The sequence below is a fragment of the Eptatretus burgeri genome, chromosome 9 (assembly GCF_056783735.1).
Source record: "Eptatretus burgeri isolate ZD-2024b chromosome 9, Ebu_testis_v1, whole genome shotgun sequence".
NCBI lineage: Eukaryota > Metazoa > Chordata > Myxini > Myxiniformes > Myxinidae > Eptatretus > Eptatretus burgeri.
In genome coordinates, this window is record NC_140969.1 from 98,073,358 (window position 1) to 98,092,620 (window position 19,263).

Consider the following 19,263-nt stretch of genomic DNA (forward strand, 5'->3'; position numbering starts at 1 on the left):
ATAATGTGGAACAGAAAATGTCGGAGAAATTGACCCTGGAGTTTGTAAACACATTGAAGGAAGCAACAAACAGACTTGCTCTTATATACAGTATAATAAGTATATATGACAAGATAATGCTGATCCTACTCTCTCTGACTTGTGTGCATAATTATTTGTTTTTGGTGTCTGCTTTGTCATTGGATCTTTTGCTTCCTGGTATTTGTTTGTGGGGATGCCAACCTCAAAAAGGTTATTAGATAGTAATGCCTAATGTAACTCCATGTTGTATTTTGGGCACTTAGCCACCATGTCGTTTGGTTGTGTGTGTGTGTGTCCAGTTGGAAGTATGCCAGCCACGACTCCATCCCCATCGTTGGTTCCCACCTCCCTACCCATGGACCTGCAGGGCTTGAATCTCTCCGTTTCGCCGTCCCTTGATGTGGGTTTTTATTTTTCAGTGTTTTGCAGAAATAACCCATGACCATCAATGAAGGCCGAATTTCTCATATTTTTGAGGACCACCACTAACTCTGAACCGTTTTGCACTTTATTACCCCATGTGTGGAGTGCAAAGCAGGTTAAGCAATTGGTTCATTCTGTTTGTATGACAGAGGTCGGTCAATGATCGAGGAACTACTTGATTTCAATTTAATTACATATTTTTAACTGCAGAACGTGAATTGGAACACGAACCTGAAGTTTTGCAGTGCAGTACTGCACTTTGGCTTTGAATTTGGGAGAATGTACGGAATGTCGTCTCGATTGTACATCCACAGAGTAGTGGGGAAATTGCTTCATTCTGTCTGCCTGTCTCACTGTCTAGCATGGAAACAAAATTGGAAATCATTCCTAACAAGAAACTTGCTGTTTTTAGGGATATCAAGGACACAACCAACAAGCACAAATACCTAATGTAATGTGTTAGACAGGGTGGTGTGAAAGAGTGGTGGTAAACTTCCAATTCAATGGCTTGTTTCCTCCGCCACCGTAGGTGTAGGTGGTGCCTCCGAAGGTGGTCGGAGGTTATGTTTTCTCCCCTGTCTGCCTGTCTGTCTGTGAGCAGGATATCTCAAAAACTTGTGGACAGGTTGGGTGTGTGACGAGGACGAATTGATTCGATTTTGGTGAAGAACCGGATCTAGAAACGAGAATTAAAAAAAATCTTTTAAGTGATTCTTTACCAACAAGAGATGGTGCTAAAATCGATATATGGCATGATAATCTCGAAAAGTTGTGGATGCGTTATGACAAAACTTGGTGGATGAGTTGGTAAGGTGACAAGAAAAAGCCAATTAGATTTTGGTTCAGGTCCGAATCCAGATTTGGCCCATCGGTGGGATATAAAATGTAAACTGTTCTGCCTGGCAGAGGTATGTAATCTACTAAGTGTCGTTCTTGCTTTTTTTTGGTTTTGTTTTCTACAGCCTTTGTAACTTTTATTTTATATTTCAATACTGTGGAACATAAATCACTTCCTTTGCACTTCCAAAAACCTTTAGTAGTACTTGGGCAAAAGTTTCTTTGGTCTCGACCAATCAAATTTGTCACATGCTTTGAGGGCGGAGTAATAGCAAGGTTTAGACGCAAATGACGGCTCGTGCTCAGAAATATAGATTGTGCTTAAACGCAAAGCAAGAGTTGAAGAGACCCTTCCGATGTCATTTTTCTCAAGACCATGTTATTCGATGGACTCTCGTTGACATTCATTATGTCCATCATTTAACCTGATTAATTAATTTAAAGAACCTTTCCTGACTGGTTGGAATCGATTAGCTTTATTTGCCATATTTTGACTTCAACAAGTGGGGGAACACTTCATTGGTGGAGGAGTTCAGGAGGCTGTCACCGCGTTAATGATGAGGTCCCTGGGTTGTTAGGATTTTTTTTCACAAAAACCCCAAATGGGAATTTATTTCTATTTACAAATATAATTACAACAGCACTCAGTGGAGCGCATCGCTCCGCCAGGCTGAACAGTTTACATTTTGTATCCTACCGATAAGGCCGGACATGGATCGGGACCTGAACCAAAATCAAATTGCCTTGTTCTTGTCCCCAAACCACCTCATCAACCTAGTTTTGTCATCGCTCATCCACAACTTTTTGAAATATCATGCTATATGTCATTTTTGGTCCCAGTTCTCAATGGTGAACAATCACTGAAAAAATTCTCAGATCCGGATTCGGATCATCACCAAAATTGAATCGATTCGTCCTTGCCACACATCCAACCTGTCCATCAAATTTCGTCCGAATCCGGCTCCAACTTTTTGAGAGATCTTGTTCACAAACGGGCAGGGATGAAAACATTAATTCCGCTCACATTTGGTGGCAGACGTAATAAATGGGAATACAGTGCTCAAAGAAAGTCTACACCCCCTTTCAAAAATTTCACCTTTCGTTATCTTGTAACATGGAATTAAATTGCATGAAATCACACTTTTCCCACCTTTATTTACACATCGTAACTCACAACTTCCAAGTTAAAAAACAAATTCTATAAATTTCAGAAAATTAATTATTAATACAAAACTGGAATATTGTTGCGGGCCGGGGTCCGGTGGTGAGAACGACCACGAGGTGGGGGAAGTTACATCGAATCCCGGAATTGTAGGCCGTCGCTCTTGGATAATTGCGTGAGCCGGTGGGTCGCTTAACCGACTGTGGATGCCAATATTTCAACCGCGTGGCGAAGGGTCTTTTTGTCGAGAACCAATTTACCTCATTAACCACGCAGTTTCGACTACCGGGGAACTACGCCCTCGATGCGCCTTACCCAATCACTCTACCAACTACCAACTCTACCAACCACCTTTCCGGATCGGATGCAGCCGAGCGGAACCACCAAGGACGCACGGCTAGAATGAACAGTTTATTGGGAATAAAGACCCGGCTGGAACTCAGTCCGAACCATGCTGGACCAATGAAGGAAAAGACAAAAACAAACTGGGAACATTTCCACAATAATTTATTTACAATCAACTTACAAAAGAAGGACACCCGCAAAGGACCCCCGCAGCCAGAGAGGGAGGTGAGCTGAGGTCGCAGTTCTTTTTGGTACCTGAACGTTGAAGGAAGGGATGCTCCGTGGTGCGGCACCTGTCAATGGTCGTGCGGCTCGGTCCATGGCCGCACGCGTGGGGACGTGTCTGCGAAGGAGCCCGGGTCGAGTAGAGCGGAGTCCGAGGCGGGGATCAGGGCTGCAGACAGGACCCAACGAGAGACCCGGTCAAGGTCGGGTCGAGGTCTTCCCAGCTCCCTCGCACTCAAAACGAATGACCCCCAAAGAGCGCAACCACTCTACGACCTTCCTCCTTTCTTTCACTACAAGCCAAAGAACTGTCTCACTCCAATGCTCTTCACTCTCAGGGTTGCTTCGTAATTTATAGATCTCCCTCAGTGGGGAGGGGCCTTGGTGAAGCTGACGTCACTGCCCGCCCTGATTGGACGGGGCTTCCATGGGTCCGCCCTTTCTGGGCGGGATTTTCGGCCATACCGGGAAGCCCGCCCACTCCACACGTGTCCGGACTCGCCAGTCGGCGAGTCGGCGAACAAGCGCTTGCTCAGCCCATGCGAGAGTAGCAAGCGAGAGAGGGTACTGTGGTTCAAAATAAAAGGGTAGAAGTGATTTATAAACCTATCTAAAAGCTCATCGCAATGCACCCTAGTGTCTTCCCATTACACACAAGGTTGGGATCTATCTACACATGTACTTAATGGAATAACTGACTTGGGACACCTGTATGTTGTCTGCATCCGGTTCCGAGAACTGGAACAATATCTTGGTTGGATAAGTGTCTCTCCTTCCCCCCGTGTTAATACTTGGTGGAAGCACTTTTGACAGCAATTACAGCTGCGAGTCTGTTGAGACAGGTTTCAACCAACATCGCACACCTTCATTGGGCAATATTTGCTCATTCTTCTGAACAAAACTGTTCAAGCTCAGTTGATGGACAGCAATCTTGAAGTCCTGCCACAGATTTTCAATTGGATTTAGGTCAGGACTCTGACGAGGCCACTCAAGGACATTTATATTTTTGTTCCTTCGCCACTCCAGTGTAGCTTTGGCTGTGTGTTTCGGGTTGTTGTCATGCTGAAGGGTGAACTTCTGTCCCAGTTTCAGCTTTCTTGCAGAGGGCAGCAGGTTTTCCTCGAGAAATTTTCTGTATTTTGTTTCATCCATTTGCCCTTCTGTCCTGAGAAGTGCCCCAGTCTCTGCTGATGAGAAACATCCCCGTAACATGATGCTGCCACCACCATGCTTCACAGTAGGGATGGTGTTTTTTGGGTGATGTGGTGTGTTGGGTTTGCGCCAAACGTAACGTTTCGCATTTTAGCCAAAAAGTTCCATCTTAGTTTCGTCAGACCACAAACCTTTTTTTGCCAAATCTCCGGAATGGCTTCAGAATCTCCGGAGTTTTTTTGCATACCTCAAATGGGCCTCAAGGTGGACTTTTTTGAGTGATGGCTTCCTTCTTGCCACCATGCCGTACAGGCCAGACTTGTGGAGTGTTTAGGACATTGTTGTCACATGCACACAGTGACCAGTCTTTGCCATAAAGGCCTTTAGCTCTTTCAAAGTTGCCATTGTCCTCTTGGTAGCTTCTCTGATCAGTCTCCTCCTTGCTTGGTCATCATGTTTGAAGGGACGGCCTGATCTAGGCAGGGTCTTGGTGGTACCATACACCTTCCACTTCTTAATGGTTGCCTTGACTGTACTCCAAGAGATATTCAAGGTCTATGAAATATTTTTCTACCCATCCCCTGATCTGTGCCTTTCCACAACTTTATCCCGGAGGTCTTTTGACAGCTCCTTGGCTCATGGTCGAGTCTTTGCTGTGAAATGCACTCCCCAGCAGAGGAAACCTACAGGAACAGCGGATTTTATTCTGAAATAGTTGGAATCACCACCATTTAACACAGGTGGAGGTCAATTAACATGCTGTGTGATTTTGAAGGTGATTGGTTACACCTGAGATAATTTACAATTGCTATTATAAGGGAGGTAGATACTTATCCAACCAAGATATTCTAGTTTTGTATTTTTTAAATTGCTGAAATTTGTTGAATTTGTTTTTCACTTGGAAGTTGTGGGTTACGGTGTGTAAATAAAAGTGTAAAAAGTGTTGTTTTATGAAATTTAATTCCAGGCTGTAAGGCAACAAGAGGTGAACATTTTGAAAGGGGCTGTAGACTTTCTATCGGCACCGTACACTCCCGTGGGGCTCATGTGACGTGTATATATAGTGCTGAACAGCTATTTAATTTTACGACGCCAACTGCAAAGAATAGTGATCGTCATTTTGTATGCAACTTTTGTTGTCATTAATCAAGTGCATGTATCATAGTTGTGTGAATCTGTTAACTGCTGTGACTGGCCATGTTTAAATGAGAATATTTCAATGTTTTGGGTTGAGTATGCAACAGATATGGAAATGCCACTTGTCAATATGTAATTTGGTATTAAACAGCAAATGAGGTAGAAAATTAGATCATGTACCACCGAGCAAGCTGCCAGGTGAACGATATTCTTCAAAGTCTGTGGCTCATTATTAATCTCAGTTCAAACTTGATCGATTTATCTCTTTCATTTGTCTCTTCAGATGTCGAGCCCACTGGTCAACCCTAATCGCTCTTACCCTTTGCTGCATCGCCTCGCTGGCGAGGGTCTGTCTGCGGATTTCTGCTTTGCACGTACACAATGTGACCTCCCTGCCGGCTTCACAGCACTCCATTTAACCTTGTCCAACGGCACAGATAGTGAGGTGGTCAATGTGCACGTTGGTGAGCCGGCCAAGCCTGGACTGCGCATCCATCCATTCCCAACGCAAGGTGAGAAACCACGGTTTTAACCCCAGGCTTGTATTGGGAAAGTATTGTTACGAAACCTGGTCTCCGTCCTACGGACTCGAACCCGGCTTGCAGAGACGTGGTCTCACAGAATGGAACAAAGCGGCCGCTAAATTTGGACAGAGCCAGCCGCACCTCGGTGTGGGGTGGGGGGGAGGGTGAAACACAAATTAATTATAATCCAAGGTACTGCCGGATTTGCCCATGTCTGGAGGGTGTCCTGTCAGCCTCCCCCAACAAACAAGTTTTAACAGCCAAGCACATTTATTTAAGAAAACACAATGAAAGAAAATTCAATTGGCATAAAAAGGATATGGTCGTAGTTCATGAACTGGTCATTATTTGCGTTATAGCGTCAAAATATTCAATTTTTCAGTTTTCTCTGTGTTGATAGACATCACTAAGCTACATGTACTTGTGTGAATTTTTTTTTTTTCGCAAAAACCACTAATTAACGGCGAATATGGTATTTTTAATTATGAACTTTAATGGATAATGCATTACAAGGAAAACACATTTTCGCGTTTATCTCGAATTCACCCTTTCTGAGTAAATTGGATGTGGATCAGTTATCCTTTGGCCGTTTTGGACAATTCAAGTGCCAATTTTATCCTGAGAATCTGCGAGATACATAACTATGTAAAGATATTTACTAGATCTCTTTTAGGAGTTTGTACATATTGGTCAGGGTTTGCTGAATAATAACGAGTTGAATAATCAATTTTGCATCATGCAACAGCAAGTCCCAAGTGTTACTCACCTAAAAATAACAAAATAGATGAGATTAAAGCTTATTGATTGAAATAAATTCAGTTTATTCCAAATTTGACTCACCACAACCACCATATCCGCCGCCTCCACCTGTTTACTCCACCCCTGACTTGTATCACTTATTTGCCTGTTACACAAAAACGATTGCATATTTTTTACTTCTGTTTTTTCCACATTAAACGAGACAAAAATACCTTTCTTCTCATACTAAGATATCTAGATATCTGTGGTTTTTCTGGTCTGTAGTCAAAGTGGAAAGTGGATGTTTTGAAAAACATGTAACAACTCCGCCTTTTTAGGGTGACCAGTTCATGAACTACGACCATATGGTATATGAACTACGACCATACGACATAAAAAATGAAGATAAAACATACATGGGAGCTCATCTGTATAATGTGAAGGCCTCACTGGAAGCACCAGTCTGCCTCCTGTTCCTTTTTAACTGGTGGACTGTCTTGCTGGAGGGCGGACACTCACCGTTTGTCTCACGCAGCTCCCTTCTGAGAATGCCAGTGAAACGACTCGGACTTCTGCCCATCGTCCCCTTTTATTGACGGTGTTGCGCCCTCAAGTCCATTGACCCCTCGATGCGCACATGCCAGACACGGACTCATCTTCAGCAACGATCAGACCCATTGGCCTGCAGAAACCACGTGCTCCCTCGTACTGTGATCTTCCCGTTTGAAATCACAGCTCGGGCTTGCTGGTCACATTCATCATCACCTCTTCAATAAAGAATATCTGAACCAGATATTCTTTATGAAAGAGTGAAATTGCATGATTATGGAGGGAGGGGAGACTGAGGGATTTTCTCTCCACTGAATCTCTGATTTTAATTGGGGAATTGCACTACAACTAACTGGACACGTAATTCCAAGAACTACCAAGCTATCATTAGTCCTCTTCTTCTTTTGGCTGCTCCCGTTAGGGTCTCCACAGCGGATCATCCTCCGTCTCCATTTCGCTCTGTCCTCCACGACTTCCATTGTCACGCTAACCACCCGCATGTCCGCCCTCGCCACATCCATGAACCTCCTCTTTGGCCTTCCCCTTCTCCTCCTGCCTGGCGGCTCCATCCTCAGCATCCTTCTCCCGATATACTCCGTTTCCCTCCTGTGTACATGTCCAAACCATCTCAATCTCGCCTCTCTCACTTTGTCTCCAAACCGTCCTACTTGCACTGTCCCTCTAATATACTCGTTTCTTCTCCTGTCCATCCTCGTCACTCCCAACGAGAATCGCAGCATCTTTAACTCTGCCACCTCCAGCTCCGCTTCCTGTCTTTTTGTCAGCGCCACCGCCTCCAAACCATACAACATAGCTGGTCTCTACCATCTTGTATACTTTCCCTTTCACTCTTGTAGATACCCTTCTGTCACAAATCACTCCTGAAACTTCTCCACCCACTCCATCCTGCCTGCACTCTCTTTTTCACTTCTCTCCCACACTCTCCGTTACTTTGGACAGTTTATCCCAAGTATTTAAACCCATCCACCTTCACCACCTCAACTCCTTGCAACCACGCCATTCCACCACCCTCCCTCTCATTTACGCACATGTACTCCGTCTTACTCCTACTGACTATCATTCCCCTTCTCTCCAGTGCGTACCTCCACCTCTTGAGGCTCGCCTCAGCCTGCTCCCTCCTCTCCCTACAGATCATGATGTCATCCGCGAACATCATAGTCCATGGAGACTCCAGTCTGATCTCGTCCGTCAACCTGTCCATCACCATTGCAAACAGGAAAGGGCTCAGAGTCGATCCTTGGTGCAATCCCACCTCGACCTTAAACCGGTCCGTCATTCCTCCCGCACACCTCTCCGCTGTCACACTGTCCTCATACATATCCTGCACCACCCTCACATACTTCTCTGCCACTCCCAACTTCCTCATACAATACCACAACTCCTCTCTTGGCACCCTATCATAAGCTTTCTCTAAATCCACAAACACACAATGTAACTCCTTCTGGCCTTCCATGTACTTCTCCATCAACACTCTCAAAGCAAACATCACATCAGTGGTGCTCTTTCCTGACATAAAACCATATTGCTGCTCACAAATCATCACCTCTCCTCTCAACCTAGCTTCCACTCCTCTTTCCCACAACTTCATGGTGTGGCTTAACAACTTTATCCCTCTGTAATTACCACAGCTCTGCACATCACCCTTATTCTTAAAAATCGGTACCAGTACACTTAATCTCCACTCCTCCGGCATCCTCTCACTTTCCAAGATTTTATTAAGCAATCTGGTTAAAAACCCCACTGCCATCTCTCCTAAGCACTTCGATGCCTCCACTGGTATATCATCTGGGCCAACTGCCTTTCGACTTTTCATCCTCTTCATAGCTGTCCTCACTTCATCCTTACGAATCCACCACACTTCCTGATTCACTATCTCTCTTTCTCTCTCTCTCTCTCTCTCTCTCTCTCTCTCTCTCTCTCTCTCTCTCTCTCTCTTCTCTCTCTCTCTCTCTCTCTCTCTCTCTCTCTCTCTCTCTCTCTCTCTCTCTCTCTCTCTCTCTCTCTCTCTCTTTCTTTCTCTTTCTCTTTCTCTTTCTCTTTCTCTTTCTCTCTCTCTTTCTCTCTTTCTCTCTCTCTCTTTCTCCCTTTCTCTCTTTCTCTCTTTCTCTCTCTCTTTCTCTCTCTCTTTCTCTCTCTCTCTCTCTCTCTCTCTCTCTTTCTCTCTTTCTCTCTCTCTTTCTCTCTCTCTCTCTCTCTCTCTCTCTCTTTCTCTCTCTCTTTCTCTCTCTCTTTCTCTCTCTCTCTCTCTTTCTCTCTCTCTTTCTCTCTCTCTTTCTCTCTCTCTTTCTCTGTCTCTCTCTCTTTCTCTCTCTCTTTCTCTCTCTCTCTCTTTCTCTCTCTCTTTCTCTCTCTCTCTCTCTTTCTCTCTCTCTTTCTCTCTCTCATCAACTCCTCAAAGTACTCCATCCACCTTCTCAACACGCTCTCCTCGCTTGTCAGCACATTTCCATTTGCATCCTTTATCACCCTGACCTGTAGCACATCCATCCCAGCTCGGTCCCTCTGTCTGGCCACTCGGTACAAATCCTTTCCCCTTCCTTTGTATCCAACTTCTCATACACCTTGTCATATGCCTTTTCCTTAGCCTTCGCCACCTCTCTCTTCGCTTTTCGACGCCACTCCTTGTATTCCTGCTTACTTTCTTCATCTCTCTGGCTATCCCACTTCTTTTTTTGCCAACCCCTTCTTCCTTATACTTTCCTGTACTTCCTCGTTCCACCACCAAGTCTGCTTATCTTCCTTCCTCTGTCCAGATGTCACACCAAGTACCTTCATAGCTCTCTCCATCACCACTTCTGCTGGAGTTGCCCAAACATCCCACCCATCTTTACCACCATCCAACACCTGTCTCGCCTCCTCCCTAAATTCCACGCAACAGTCTTCCTCCTTCAGCTTCCACCATCTGGTCCTTGGTTCAGTCCTCACTCTCTTCCTCAACCTCACCTCCAAAATCATCCTGCAAACCACCATCCGATGCTGTCGAGCTACACTCTCCCCTACCACCACCTTACAGTCTCTAATCTCTTTCAGGTTGCATGTCCTGCTTAAGATGTAGTCCACCTGTGTGCACTTTCCTCCACTCTTGTACGTCACCCTGTGTTCCTCCTTCTTCTTGAAATACGTATTTACCACTGCCATTTCCATTCTTTTTGCAAAATCTACCACCATCTGCCCTTCCACATTTCTCTTGTTGAGACTGTACCTACCCATCACCTCCTCATCCTCTTTATTCCCTTCCCTAACATGCCCATTGAAATCTGCTCCAATCACCACTCTTTCTTCCTTGGATATACTCTCTACCACTTCATCTAACTCACTCCAGAAATCTTCTTTACTCCATCTCACACCCCACTTGTGGGGCATATGCACTGATGACATTCATCATCACCTCTTCAGTTTCCAACTTCACACTCATCACTCGGTCCGACACTCTCCTCACCTCCAATACCCTCTTGACATAATCCTCCTTCAGGATTACCCCGACACCATTTCTCCTCCCATCCACACCATGGTAGAACAGTTTGAAACCACCTCCAATGCTCCTAGTCTTACTCCCCATCCACTTGGTCTCTTGTACACACAGTATGTCCGCCTTTCTTCTCTCCATCATATCAGCCAACTCTCGTCCTTTGCCAGTCATAGTCCCAACATTCAAAGTTCCAACTCTCACCTCCACACTTCTACCCTTCCTCCTCTACCACTGCCTCTGGACACGCCTTCCCCATCTCCTTCTCCTCCTTTGCCCAGCAGTAACACAATTTCCACCGGTACCCTGCTGACCAACAGGACCGGTGGTGGTCGTTGGTAACCCGGGCCTCGACCGATCCGGTATGGAAGTCCGTTTTATGATCCGCATAATGATTTGGTGCAGGTTTTACGCCGGATGCCCTTCCTGACGCAACCCTCCCCATTTATCCGGGCTTGGGACCAGCACTGAGAGTGCACTAACTTGTGCAACCACAGTGGCTGGGTTCTCGACGGCCATTAATGTAACAGTACTTTGAGCACAATGTTGGTGGTTTAGTTGGTTATATTTGTGAACACGACTCTTGGTTCAAATTTGTTGAATACATGAATTTTTTTATTTTAATTTTTGAACTTTTACTTTCGTAAAATTCGGACTATTAGCCGCAACTGTTTCCCTCAACTTCGACCTCTGCGGCTAAAATAACGATGCGGCTTGTTTATGGATTTTTCCGATGTTGCGGGTTTTCCCGATGACGTGTTCAGGCCAAATCAAATTGTTGTCGTCAGTCTCCAGTCTATGTTTAGATTCACATTAGGTTTCAAAACTGGTTTTGACTCTTCGTGAATTCAAAACTCACTGTAAAAGTGTGCTAGTGATAACTGTTTGCGGTTTTTTTTCCTCCACATTTACACGCACGAAACATTCAGTTAATCGCCCTTGCGCAGACAACTTCCATCATGCCGAAAACACGACGCAATGCTTACGATGCAGCTTTCAAATTTAAGGCGATCAAACTGGCTGTTGAAAAGGGAAACCGAGCTGCTGCCTATGAACTTGGAGTGAATGAATCCATGATCATACGTTGGAGAAAGCAGAGGAGCAAACTTTCTCGCTGCAAAAAGTCAACAAAGGCTTTCAGAGGAAGGAAATGCCGATGGCCCAAACTCGAAGACGAACTTGAAGACTGGGTTAACACACAGAGAGTGGATGGTCAGGGTGTTTCTCCTGTTCAGATTGGACTCAAAGCAAGATCGATCACTGCAGAAAAGAAAATACAAGAATTTCAGGGTGGGCAGTCATGGTGTTTCAGATTTATGAAACACAAAGGTCTTTATGTCAGAGCACGAACGACTCTCTGTCAACAACTCCCTCCTGACTTCGAAGAAAAAATCGCACACTTTCGGAACTACACGCAGGAGAAAATAGCAGAGAACTTCATTGCTCCCCAGGACATAATTAATATGGATGAGGTCCCTCTGACCTTTGACCTACCTCTCAATCGGACTGTAAACAAAAAAAGGCGAATCGTCCATCTGTTTAAAAACAACTGGTCACGAGAAAACCAATTTTTCTTGCGTCCTGAGCTGCACGGCATCCGGAGAAAAACTTCCACCAATGGTCATATTTAAACGCGTTACGTTGCCAAAGGAGAAGTTTCCAAAAGGAATCGTTATTAAAGTGAACAAGAAAGGGTGATTGAATGAAACGCTAATGAAGACGTGGCTCACCGAGTGTTGCGGCAAGCGACCGGGAGGGTTCTTCCACCGAAACAAGGCCATGTTGGTTTTGGACATCATTAAGGCCCACATTACTGATGCCGTAAAAGAAGCAATCAGTTCGACTAACTCCATCCCAAGCAGTGATCCCAGGCGGCATGACCAAATATCTTCAACCTCTTGATATCAGTGCTAATTGCGCTTTCAAAGTAGCATTGCGTGTCGAATGGGAAACATGGATGACCAGTAATGAAAATTCTTTCACCAAAACTGGACGTATGCGATGAGCAAGCTTTACGGAGGTCTGTCAATGGATTTTGACAGCGTGGGGAAAAGTAAAACGATCTACGATCGTCAACAGCTTTCGCAAAGCTGAACTCTTGTATGTAGCAGACGACAGAGAAGCCACCAGCTCCAGCCAGCAAGACTCTGATTCATCTGACGGTGAAAAAGAGGCCGGGGTCAGCGATGCAACCATAGCAGAAGAAGCTGTGCTTCTGTTGTTCAACTCCGACACTGAAGACGAAGCTTTCAGTGGCTTCAGTGGAAATGATGACGACGACGAATAAATGTGACTACCGTTATTTTTTGATTGTGTGTATTATTGTGTATCTTTGGTGTGGCTGTATTTTTATTATATTTGTGTTGCTTTGTCACTGAATTTGTGATTGAATTTGTGCTTTGCGCGCGTCTGACATGTTTCTGTGGCTGTCGAGTTTCTCACTTTTTGTGGCTAATTTTCGGACGTTTTTGCGCTTGGTTTTTTTTTTGTACAACATTTACGGCTTATAAACCAGTGTGGCTTGTGTGTGTTTAAATTCCAGATTTATTTTTTTTATAATTTAGAGGATGCGGCTTGTATAACGATGCGCTCAATGGTCCGAATTTTACGGTAATCAACATTATTATTACCTGCTGTGTACACTGCAGAGAAACTTGCACCCGGAGCTTCGGTTGGAGTGCTGATGGGCATCGACTTCCATGACTCGACGCAACCTGTTACCTTCCAACTTTGGTCAGTCTCCAGCAAGTCATATTCGTTGACCACGATCGAGGTTTTGTTTGTCGGATCGCTAGTGCCGAGAACAATTCTCTCATCCTCTCACGCTGAAAGCCAGAACATGACATTTGCACTCCCAGCCATCCCACATGCATTCCCAAATGATTGAAGAACATGTTTAAAAAAAAAAAATTGTAGTTCTCCAAAGATGCAGCTGGACCATTTAGTGTGTGTGCTCCATATATTTACCCCACCCCTCCTTGTGCTGCTTACCTTTGACCTTTTTAATTGCAGTACCCAAGCTCGGCAGTTCAACGTAACGATCCAGCCGTCCCTGGGAGAACTCCTCCTTCCGGTGATTATGACAGAGCGAGACGCCTGTGCAGAGCAAAGTGAGTCATGTTTGAATCGGCCCGCTTACACTATAACTCAATGGACAATGGCACGAGGTAGGCAGAGATGATGGGGAGATCCAATTTTCACAATACATGGCTGTTCCAAAAAAGTGCAAAAGACGCTTTTCTCAATAATACTCGTATCCTGTCCCCTCTCCCCCCCCCCCCCCCCGCTCCCTGCCATTGGTTGTTGAAGTATGTTGCAAACTGAGTATGGCCAATTGAGGAACCTTGTGTTGGTTTGGCTGAAATAGTTCTTTTCTGCACATAGGCAAGCTGAGCGGCATGAACGAGAGTTCAGTCGAGGTGACGCTGAAAGCAGGCAGCATTACTCTGCCCTCGTTGCAGTACCGGCTCGGCACGGTTGCCAACCTGGGCACCGTGCCTTCCAGTGAAGACTGCACACTCCGGTAGGTCGATGCTTTCCATGCCCACCAACCCCATCATCACCATTGTTGTACCACAAGATTCCTCATTTAGCCATTCCCAAATTGCAGGTTTGCAGCAAAAACTGCGAGTGCTGGTTGTTTGGTGCTGGCAAGTCTAAAATGGAAGAGTGGGAATGCCGACGGCTCAAAAGGAGTTTTGACCGTAAACTCCGAGAAGATGACCCTCTCGCCCATCCTGTTACGGGAACTGCAGCAGAGCCTGAGCTTGTGCTAACTACACCAATCCTGGTTCGGTTCACCATCATAGGAAAACTCCCTCGGACATCTACGTGACACCTGCACAGGTCCTTCTGACTTTTCCTTATTTCCGATGCCACTTTCACCAACTGGTCACGTCCTCTTACCCCTGATTTCTTGCACATTCCTCCATCATCGTTCGAGCACCGAGCCTTTGTTCCTTTTGCATTATACGTTTAACTGAAAGCAGTTCATTTCAGTAAATCTCATTTTGTTTTGTCATGCATCCTCGATGGGGCTCGAATTCTCCCCTTTCAGAAGTTGTCCGTCAGATTACCTTGGTGTGCCCCACACCACTTCCTGTTCAGTGCCATTACTGTAAGTTTGTTTTAATATGGCAGGGCAGGTGAGATGAGCATCTCGGAGGTCAGTTCGCATATTGCACATTTGAATACCGACGTGCATTTTGTTGTATATTGAAGTACTCCTTCCGTCACCTTCAAAATGACCTTTGCAGTCGGTACTACCTTTGTAACGCGTCAATAACTGTCTGATGAAAATCGGTGGCTCCACATTTTGTCCCTCTATGTTTACACATATTCGAGTTTGTGCTGTTTTGTGCAATTTCACCATTTCCTTCGTTCTCATTTCACCTTTTCTTCAAATCGTTTGGGAATGCAATTTCTTTTCTGTTCACATGACCTTCATTGGCAGGAAGCTGGAGGTCGTCTCTCATTCCCTCTTTTGTCACGTCTTGTTTTCTTTACCAAACTAAAGGCCGTTTCTCGTCTCGTCTTTTAAATGATGGGTCTCTCTTTTTGATCTCTCCCAGGTCACCTTTGAATCGAGTGCTCGTTTCGAACCCAATCAGGCGTCCCTTGTGGTGCCTATTAGAGGCTGTAGTCATGTGGCCCACAAGTTGTCCCGGGAGACCGCAGATCATTTGCATTCATTTGTTTTGCATTCCAGGAATCCTGTCCTCCCTCTATTTCATGAATGTTAAAAATTCATTTTGCTTGATGTGAACTTTGTCGAGTTTTCAAAGCGAGTGTTTTGTCGTTGCACCTCTTGAAATAGATCGAACGCTCTCCGTCATTGGGCGATGCGTGGTTAAACGAGAGCGATTTGACTTGAAGTTCAAGTTCACCTGAACTGTCAGTTTACCATTGCGATGGCTCTACTCATTCTTGGAAGTCGTAATATACTTGAGTACAAGTTATAAACCCAATGTTCGCGTTCCCAAGTGAAACATACATCCATCGAACTCTCCTTTCTTTCTTTTGTTTTATTTTTTGTTTAATTCCATCCTTGGCCACATTTCTCCACGTGTGCCGTGTGCCCTTGCGCCTTCGGTCTCTGCTTTATTGGTTTTTTTTTCTGCAGAATAAACAGATGTCTCGATTTATTTTTTTTCCCCACTAGCTTTTTAATGTCTCCGTTGACGAGGCATTTTATCAGGTTGTTCGTCCGTCCGTCATCGGTTTTCATTGCCGTGATAACTTTGCACCCATGTCCGAAGTAAGCGGCGCAGTTAAAAGTAAGTAAATAAATGTGTCTGTGTGCATGCGTACGTGTGCACATGTGGCAAAACTGCAAACGCCAACTTGCGACTGCTTATCCCCGCACGGAGGGATAGAAAGGTTCTTCTTCATTTTTGACATCTGGAAGGAAGGGAGCGGCTACACCGAGCTGTAAAATCTGTTACCGCGCTAACTTGTGAACCGGTGATGGGACTTTGATCAAACTTGGTACAACTATATTTTGATGCAAAGATGAACTGATTCGATTTTGGCATCAAGAGGTCAGAGGTCATGTCAGGTAAAAAAAAAATGTGATCCAGCAGGCCCTCCCCGAACACGGGTTTCTGCATCGCGGTTTCGCTCTGTCACGGTTTGATTATCGTGGTAAAATGTGCCGATTGCGGCATTGGGTCCCTCGCTCTATCGCGGTCACCAGACCGTGATAGAGGAATACACAACCTGGCATCCGTCTCTCCTCACAGCCCCACACTGCCCTCCATCACAGACTCGGTTGCTCTTTCGATACTGTGCCGCACGCACTAATCACGTGACATTGCGTGATTTCGTTTTTGCGTCTTTTAATTGATTACATTGTGGGGTGTTCGTGACGGTCAATACTTCAGAACAACGTAGGGTTTTAGTGAAATAAGGTGAATGAAACATCATAAAATGTAAGAAGCAAATTGATTCAATTATGAGGAATGTTGGTTCAATTGGGAGGTCATGAGAAAGGAAGAAATAAAGAATGAACCAAGGAAGGAAACAAGAGGCAGAATGAGTTCATGATTATTATTGTTTTTTTTCCAGTGAAAATGTTTGTTTGTTTTGAAGTGAGGAGAGGGAAATAAGATAGAGTTGAGGAACGTGAAATCGACCACTTGGGATGAAGCAGAATGAGGTACAGACCATGAGAGGTTTTCGCTTATCTTCACGGAGAGGTGCTTGAAATTCGAGCGCGAGATGGACACGCTCGTGGCACCTTGTACGGAGGTCTATGTACGAACATGCGGACAAAGATCACCTCCTTCACAAAGTCTCATGACCCGAAACCAGGGACATCGACGTCGTCTCAATAACCTCCTACGCCCTGAATATTCATCAAAAGTAAGTACTGTACAATTTTCAGTGTTTTTCATTTTTACGTCTAGTTTAGGCCAAAGAGTCGATAAATTTTTGGTGATTCCCCTAACCCTATTTTTCCCATAAGGTCTTAACCTTGCACATCGCGGTTTTTTTTTTTTTTTTCAAGAACGTAACCCCGTGAATGGTACTTGAGAACAACTGAAGGGATTGAACCACCCCTCAAACAGGAAGAGTAATATTGTCTTGCGTTGGCTCTCATTGGCCGACCGACGGCAAACTCGCTCGCATCTCTCTGATTGGTCGAGAGACGCCAAGTCCTTCTTAAACTCCGCCCACCGCGAGCGTTAGGGCGTCAGAATGGAGCGAGACGAAGGTGTTGTTGTTGTTGTAAGTGATGTAAAAGAAAACCCTATCAAAATAACTCCGCAGTGCATGAACATTTAAACACAGGGACGGGACCCTAACTACAAACACGTACTTACCGATATAACTGATCTATTAGGACTCTGGCTGTTGTGTGCTCATGGCTGCCAGATTCGTGACAGTATGTACATTCACCTTTGAGCTGTCCAATGTGGGTTCGAGTCTCGACGCAGCTACAACTTGCCGCACATGTCGTCCCTCGGAAGGACGTTAAGCCGGACGTCCTGCCTTTAGTTCTTTCAGGTTTGAACATCCTCGCTGGTTCCAAGGGAATTGTTTAAACCAATCGGCAGTCAGCCCGGTGCAGTCTGAGTGCAGGGGAAGGCTCGTGGTCTCAGACGTACCCAGTGCAGTTCATCACCGGACGGTCCTCGGCCTGCGCAGTGGTCGTGTCATCCCGGACCACGAGCCCTCTCACCTGACCCAGGGACATGGCCGCCGGGAGGCTGCACGTCATTAAACTAAACACCTTTTATCTTATTTCGAAAATATTTTTCCATATTATTTAATTAGCATCGAAGATTAAAATGCTTACATTATGATTAGCGTCTCGACTCGGCACTTTTCAATGTTAAAACATTAAATACGAACCGCCCGGCTCATCACGGAACCATTTTTGTGTAATCACTTCAGTTCTCTAAATGTAGAGACCGATCATATAAGGAAAACAATCACGCTCACTTGAACGGATTCCTGCCAGTCTAAATGGCCATTGCGCAATGTCGCAGCCGCCTTTATGTCTGCAAATATTGTGACGAGGCAACATTTAAGGGAAAATCTCGCGAGAACGGAAACAATTGATCAAATCTCGCGAGAACGGAAACATTTAAGGCCAAATCTCGCGAGAACGGAAACATTTAAGGCCAAATCTCGTGAGAACGGCAACATTTAAGGTCAAGTCTCGCGAGAACAGCAACATTAACGGACAAATCTCGCGAGAACGGCAACATTAACGGACAAATCTCGCGAGAACGGCAACATTAACGGACAAATCTCGCGAGAACGGCAACATTAACGGACAAATCTCGCGAGAACAGCAACAGTAACGGCAAAATCTCGCGAGAACGGCAGCATTAACGGGATTTATTTTCCTTTTCACAATCATTTCGTTTTAATGACTTGAAGATAAAAATTATACGAATCTGATCATAAACCGCTCAAACTAAGAAAAACCTTTTCGAAAAATAATTCCGAATCACAATGGTGATCAAGAAATTTGAAGCAGGAAGAGGCCGTTCGGCCCGTTATGCCGATTAAAGGGAAAGAATGTGATAAGGTAAGTGATGGACGGTTTAAAAAGAAGTACTTCAGAAAACAAAGAGCAGCGAACACAGAAACCTTCACGTTCAACACATTCACAGAGAAACCGTCATGAGAGCAGTCACGTGACCACTAAATATGTAAATCGTTCTTCCACAACCCTGAGGAATGAATAAGTGAATGATTCATTCGTGTTTCGTTTTCTTCGATGCGTGCTTACGAACCCAAATGCCACGCTCATTTGGATTAAAAGGCTTAAATCCCAAAGAGAACATGAAAAAAAACGAAAGCCTCAGGTAATTTTGAAGAGGAGCGAGGAGCGAGGAGCGAGTGGTGAGTCGTGAGTGGTGAATCGTGCATCGCGGTGAAAGGTCGTCGCCCGTCCGCTCGGTTCACATTGTGTGTTGGGGGTTTCGCGACAAGCAGCGCAGTCTTGTTTGTGCAGACAACAAAGTTGCGGCTAATTCTACGAGATATGGCGCTTCTCCGTGGTAAGTAACCGGATAACCTGAATAAGTAACCGGATAACTTGAACAAGTAACTGGATAACCTGAACAAGTAACCGGATAACTTGAACAAGTAACCGGATAACCTGAACAAGTAACCGGATAACTTGAAGTCACTGGATGATAACCTGA

General features: G+C 45.0%; 2 protein-coding genes and 1 long non-coding RNA gene across 6 annotated transcripts in view; 2 read left to right on the forward strand and 1 right to left on the reverse strand.

Moving 5' to 3' along the window:
• The window catches only part of LOC147020714 (uncharacterized), a 30,038-nt gene extending 16,339 nt beyond the window's left edge, over positions 1-13,699 (reverse strand). Inside the window, exon 1 of one of the 2 annotated variants that reach the window (XR_015061932.1) lies at positions 13,592-13,699. This is a non-coding gene — a long non-coding RNA (uncharacterized LOC147020714). Of the gene's footprint in view, positions 1-7,083; positions 9,052-13,591 lie in introns of those variants that run through there. The other variant, XR_015061933.1, reaches the window with a different exon arrangement.
• Positions 1-15,744, forward strand: part of LOC147020713 (AP-3 complex subunit beta-2-like) — an 87,037-nt gene extending 71,293 nt beyond the window's left edge. The window contains exons 22-27 of the mRNA XM_085896273.1: positions 321-421; positions 5,586-5,814; positions 13,249-13,333; positions 13,613-13,710; positions 13,985-14,123; positions 14,211-15,744. Of these exons, the coding sequence (XP_085752399.1) occupies positions 321-421; positions 5,586-5,814; positions 13,249-13,333; positions 13,613-13,710; positions 13,985-14,123; positions 14,211-14,376 (818 nt within the window). The 3' untranslated portion in view covers positions 14,377-15,744. The remainder of the gene's footprint in view (positions 1-320; positions 422-5,585; positions 5,815-13,248; positions 13,334-13,612; positions 13,711-13,984; positions 14,124-14,210) is intronic.
• A 2,873-nt stretch (positions 15,745-18,617) lies between these two features.
• ACAA2 (acetyl-CoA acyltransferase 2) overlaps positions 18,618-19,263 on the forward strand; it is a 60,596-nt gene continuing 59,950 nt past the window's right edge. The window contains exon 1 of one of the 3 annotated variants that reach the window (XM_085896276.1): positions 18,618-18,641. Coding sequence is in view for 1 of the 3 variants with exons in the window: in XM_085896274.1 (XP_085752400.1) it covers positions 19,101-19,116 (16 nt within the window). In the remaining 2 variants the exon portion in view is untranslated. Of the gene's footprint in view, positions 18,642-18,763; positions 19,117-19,263 lie in introns of those variants that run through there. The other 2 variants (XM_085896275.1, XM_085896274.1) reach the window with 2 other exon arrangements.